Source organism: Triplophysa rosa, linkage group LG14 (assembly GCF_024868665.1).
Source record: "Triplophysa rosa linkage group LG14, Trosa_1v2, whole genome shotgun sequence".
Classification (NCBI taxonomy): Eukaryota; Metazoa; Chordata; class Actinopteri; order Cypriniformes; family Nemacheilidae; genus Triplophysa; species Triplophysa rosa.
This window is the reverse complement of record NC_079903.1, coordinates 14534150-14540148: the sequence shown is the minus strand read 5'-3', so window position 1 is coordinate 14540148 and position 5999 is coordinate 14534150. Positions and strand designations below refer to the sequence as shown.

The 5999-nt window shown below is 39.4% G+C and overlaps 1 protein-coding gene across 1 annotated transcript; it reads right to left on the bottom strand.

The window, feature by feature from the left end:
• Nucleotides 1-208: 208 nt before the first annotated feature.
• zgc:152863 (uncharacterized protein LOC562658 homolog) lies at nucleotides 209-4973 on the bottom strand. The gene is made up of 5 exons (XM_057351999.1): nucleotides 4808-4973; nucleotides 3707-3813; nucleotides 3384-3581; nucleotides 2513-2654; nucleotides 209-1385 (listed from the first exon to the last, which is right to left on the bottom strand). The coding sequence occupies exons 2-5, from the start codon at nucleotides 3798-3800 to the stop codon at nucleotides 1058-1060; spliced, it is 762 nt and encodes a 253-aa protein (XP_057207982.1). The 5' UTR covers nucleotides 3801-3813; nucleotides 4808-4973; the 3' UTR covers nucleotides 209-1057.
• Nucleotides 4974-5999: the final 1026 nt, after the last annotated feature.

Here is a 5999-nt window from a genome sequence, read left to right as displayed (position 1 = left end):
TTGAAGTATGTTGGACCAACTACAAATAAATTCGTCTAAGCTCATGAAAATCTTTTATGGGTCAGTACTTCTAAAACAACACCAGACCAGTTCAGTGTAAAAACAACATGTTTGAGCACAGTGTTAGAGAACATATCGGTTTAGTGTGGATTAATGTACAACCTTGAAGTATGTAAGACCAACTACAAAATGAAACACCGCTCAAATAGCCATTTAAAATAGATTTTAATAGCAAACACTCCATTCATAAAGATTAAAAATATTAGCATTATTAAAATATTAAACATTTACCAATTGTGCATTGAGCATTATATACATGACAATGTAAATGTTACATACCATAAAAAATAAAAGCAAAAACACATTGAATGTCCAATCAGACAGAAGACTTCAAGTCTGTTCTACATGTCAATGCAATATTTAACAGCAGATAATTATATATATATTTGGGTGGAAGGATTAAGTTTGATTTATTCTACAATCATAGTCGGTCCATGTTTCATGGCCAACACATTCGATCGCAATGCTCTTTGAAACACTGAGTGAGGGGGTTTGAGTGCAAAAAGCTTTTCGGAGTTTAAATAGAATTTAAATGATTCATATTCTTTCCAGGCAGGCTAAAACCAGTTTCCATGAGCCTGCTCATGAGGAATTCTGGGAAGGGTTGCCACCACTAAAGTTAACTACACAGCATTCCATCTTCGAAGTATATAGATCTTGATTTCCTAATGTGATGCCTACATTACATAAAAGTCGTTCTTCATAAAACTACTCTTGAACACCACGATCTAATTCCCCTCATGGAGGAGAGACAACAGTCTTCAGATTGTCACCGAAAACATCATCAATATTGCAGCACTTCACCTAGAAAACATATCTATGTCGGACCAATACGGTCATTGCAAAACATCCCGACATTTCAGTTAGAGGACTTCACTGTGAAAGCCATAGAAGTTGACCTCTAGAAAATCTATCATCCATCATCGCAGGCAAGGACATGTTGCCTGTGCCAGGAACTGAACAATCACAAGGCTAAAGGTGAGTTAAGTTCAAGTCTTTAGTTGGTTTTATCAACAGAAAGTGCACTTTGCGAATCCCGTCCATCAATATCGCTTCCACCGACTCTGGATTGTGACTGGACCTCTTCGTATGGCGGTGGAGGAGTCTCTGTGCTCTGATTGGCTGTGTCTGTGCAATGGCTGGTATCTGATCGTATGAGTGATGTCAGAGGACTATGTTCTGACGCGTCCTGTGCCAACAGGAGCTGAGTGGGTCCGCGGAAGGGTGAAAGTCGTTGACCCCAGCTGCCGTAGATCGCCTCTTCATATGTGGGAAGAGAAACGGGTAACCCATCAACCACAAGGTCCAGCTGATCGGAGGACCTCCTGTTGAGACGGCAAGATGCAGCGTTAGTCAACATACACATTTATATATTTTTTTGAGATATGGTGCAGTTAGAATTTGTAAATTCATTTCTATTGTTGATGATTTTTAACTGTATTCTTTGATCTGTTTGGTAGAATATTTGTTCATGCTGTTAAAATGTTGATGTGCAGGGAACGTGTGTGTTGATTTCTTTTTTGATAGATAGATAGATAGATAGATAGATAGATAGATAGATAGATAGATAGATAGATAGATAGATAGATAGATAGATAGATAGATAGATAGATAGATAGATAGATAGATAGATAGATAGATAGATAGATAGATAGATAGATAGATAGATAGATAGATATCAACGACTTCCACCCTTCCACAGACCCACTCAGCTCCTATCAGATTTTAAATACATATGCGGTCAAGATAATGATATTATTACCATATAATTTTTTTAAGAAAACACGTCATGCTATCAGTCCAATTCATCTTTAATTTTGTTTAGGTTGCGTTTTTTTTGGACAACAAATCTCACTTAATGGTCCAGTGTATGAAATTTAACGGCATCTAGTGGTAAGGTGGCGAATTGCAACCAATGGCTCACTCCACCCCTCCCTTTCGAAGAATTACGGTGGCTGACACAGGACTAAGATGTCGTGACATTTTCGTTTCTTTTGCCGAAGGAGATGACACATTTACAAAAGCGCTCTGTAGAGCAGTTTGTCCCCGTTTAGGGCTACTGTAGAAACAACATGGCGAATTCCATGAATCTGTATGTAGATAGAAATAGCTCATTTTAAGGTAATAAAAACCGTATATAGTTATGCATATTATTTTGCATTTCTGTCAATAAAGGTCCAGTGTATAATATTTTGGAGGATCTAAAATCCAAGTGTAGGAAGTCCAAGAGAGAGTTTTTAATTATTGCAAATCAAAGCAAAATGTTAAACAGGTGCAAGACACTGCTGCTGGGTTGTATGCATGGATATTATATGTAGTATTTACACAATATCGACAATTATGCTTATTAATATTATAATTATCACCAATACTGGTATATTGTGACACCTCTACTTCAGGTCTTTCCTAAAACGTAACAAAAGTTTAAACTGGTGAAATGGCTTAGGCTTACCTTTGTGAACGACAGGAAAGCAGACGGGACTTGATCACTAAACAGGCCGTTGTGGTAAGAAGGAAGATGGACACCCCAATTGCAGTTGTAGCCACACTTGGGATAGAGCTGACCATTTTTTCATGTTGTTCAGCATGACCCTCTGTTAAAAAAACACAACATTGTTTTAAGACTTGTGTACGGTGCTCACAATGAACCTTACTGATAAAAATCTATACCAACGTAAGATGCTTTGATAAAAAATGTGTCTGCCAACTGTATGAATGGAAAGAAAAACTGTAAATTAGCCAAACAGGTTTAATGGAATCAGTGGTTACGTGGTTTACATCCTTTGTACATTTTAATTCTATGATGCTGACGTTTTCCGAAGTCTTAAAATGCATCACAGAAAAAAATCAATACTGGTTAGTTTGGTGACTTTGCTCACTTCCTGCTCAAGTTGCTGGTTTCCTCTCGTAACATGTTTGAGATCGAATGAGGAAGTGAGCAGACCGGTGTAACACATCAAGGTTTTTTCTCCTATAGCCTATATAGTTATGATTATTTAGGTCATTTATTCATAGCTCTGCTTGTGTAATTCCTCCTGCACATTTCCTTCATTCAGAATGCAGAACTGTTGCTCTCTGCAGCAACAAGTTCCTGCATGTTGCTTCGTCTTTCACGTCAATCGTTTACTTGGCAAGAAAGCAGTACATGCTTGTATAGCGATGTCATTACAAAAATCATGAAAATATGATGCAATGTGAGATGCATTAGTCTGTACACATAAATCCCCGACAGCAGTAGAAAGAGGAACACACTAGTGAAACATGCCCTGGTCCAGACTCGAACCCAAATCCGTAACTAAATATGTTATCTAGACTTTTCTTACCTGGTCTGGGTATACAGGTGGGCATGCCCGGCTGCCAGCGTCCATGATTACATTTAGCCCAATTGCGGCGTGAGGGAAGAGTATAGCCCGGCTCGCAAAAGAAGTGAATGACGCTCTTATGAGGAAAACCTCGACAAGGAGAAGGATCACAGCGGAAACCTCCATGCTCTGGTACGAGCGGGTGGGAACAATTCCGGCCTTAAACAAAAGCAAAATATTATGGCTACATTGATCGTTTAGCTTTATAAGTAGGTTTCAGAGGAAGTTGGTGGCTAGTTATCTGGAAGAGGAAGATGTGGTGTGCTAAAAGGAAACCTTCTTACCTGTGGTTAAGTCTGGCAGAGCAGCCAACATAAGAAACCCGTAGCTTAGGGCAGTACGCAGACATGGCAAGAGAGATGATCGCTGTGCAGACATCAAAACACCTGTCCTGCTCGCGAACAATAAAACAAACAACTTAGTAACCTATATTCCATATACAAACAATTTGTAAAATTGTTCATGCATTGTTAATGCAAGACTGTAAACGTATATGTATGGGAAGTCATGCATCAACTGTGTTTATTTGATGGGAAACAGATGCACTTAAGTGCATCACGTGGTGTGACTAACACCATCGACCGCATCTTGGGTTGGTTTCACAGATAGGGGAGAGAAGTTACAGCCAAAGCTGGCAAAAAGCACACACACCCAGCCTGTGACCGTAGAATAATAGCACCTGCAAAAACCTAAGTGCAACTTGGTATAAATGTCAGGGTGGCAGTCAATGGTCCAAAGATGACTGGCAGCTTTGCCACAACCTTTTATAAACAGGAGCAAGAAGTTCACCAAGTTCATCTTAAAAACCCAAAACACTGAAAGCAGGTTTGATGGGTGCAATGTTAAAGTCATCTGTGTAAATGCGGGATTGTCCCTTCTTGGCAGCTTGACATTTTCACACATAATGTTGGCACAGAACAAACCACAGTGTGGGCGGATTGCTGTCATCTATACTAAATACACGAATCACTTTAAGGTCGAAAATAAGTGTGCTTTGCAAAATAATGATGTGAGATGCAAACCAAACATCCTAGCCTTTTCGGCTACCAATTACCCTCAGTAAAAAGAACTGTGGATTTTGAGTAATAAAGTTTAGTGAATATTTTTGATAGGTCACACTCACACACTCGCGAACTGATCTTTGATTCACCTTCACTTCTCTATTAATCAAGCCATCCAGCTCATCGTTTTTATCACTGTTCTCTTGCCACAGCGCTACCTATAAACGACACGTACAGCCTGCTGTACACACAAACACGTGCATGTTAAGGCCTTTGTTAAGGGTTTGTAAAAAGCTCTTTCATGCCACCATACCATACTCCGCGTTAAAGCCTGTATTGTAACACGATGATGGAGCACATGACTGATCATAAACACAAACTCACCTGTCAATGCAGCTCGCGTCGATGTAAGTTTATATAATATATTCCAGCCGCTCTTGAGTGTGTTCTCGTTCTCAAGCTTTCAGATTTTAAGCGATGCTGCACACAACCTGCCGCTCGCACTGAACGAGACCTGATTCAACAAGTGTATGTATCCACAGAGCAGCTGTCAGATGACTCACCGCACAGCTGAGTTATCACACGCAGCTGGCGCTCTGATTGGTCGCTAGAGCTGCGCGTGCACGCAAAGAGCGACGAGAGCGAGCCGCCCACAACGACCATCATATTCTGGAAACCGAAAGCAATTCGTGGAAAAATGGTATTGTGGTTATATAATTAATGCAAGTATTTGTTTTTACCACCACGCCTAAGTAGTAACCACTTTCCCGTTTATGTTAAAAGAGGAAACGACAGAAGGATAAGGTAAATAATACATTTAGCTAAATTATAAAAATATAGATTATGTGTATACCACAGAGAGATAACGCTTATCTGTGAGCACAATGACTTTTTGGTTTTCAAATGAATGGTTTTATTTTGAAATTGGCTTTGGAATTTAACAATGTTTGTCACTGCAAACCAGTTGATAACTGCGCTGCGTTCTAGGTACATCGGATTTAGGATATTTCCCACCACAAACCCGGAAATAACGTTACTAATGACTTAGTAACATTAAAGCAATTAACATTACAAGAGCGCAATACCAAAAAATGATTTCTGTGTGAGGTGGGAAATATCCTAAATCCGAGGTGTCTGGAACTCAACATAAGCCCTATTGTTCCACTAAAGATGACCAAAATTTATTCTATTCTTTTTTGTCAGGCGCAACCGAATATAGCCGCTGTCCTTCTGAAACCTTGTATTTCCACGTGTCATGATTCTTTTTGCCATAAATCATTATTATTAGTCACCCTTTATGTTTCTCACTGGGTTCTTGAAAGCGCTTGATAACTTTGATAAATCAGTATTTAATCATTCGAAAAGTACAGTGTTTTTTCCATTTCCTGAAAAACAGTCAATTTGGACATCCAAGGTTTCGGAAGAGCAGCGACGATATATGCAACATAAATTGCATCTTTTGTACACTGGCAGGACTTTCCCACTTAACACTCTACAGAGAAATAATTGTGACATATCCTGAGAAAAAGTTCCGCTCACCCCCAAGCGATCAAGGATGTCAATGAGTCAAAAGGAA

Bases quoted from the DNA above. Each gene is read 5' to 3' on its own strand.
- zgc:152863 (XM_057351999.1), bottom strand. From the start codon at position 3,800: ATGTCTGCACAGCGATCATCTCTCTTGCCATGTCTGCGTACTGCCCTA. The intron at 3,582-3,706 runs GTAAGAAGGTTT...CTTTTGTTTAAG, and splicing joins TCTGCCAGACTTAACCACAG to GCCGGAATTGTTCCCACCCG. The intron at 1,386-2,512 runs GTAAGCCTAAGC...CCGTCTCAACAG, and splicing joins CTTTCCTGTCGTTCACAAAG to GAGGTCCTCCGATCAGCTGG.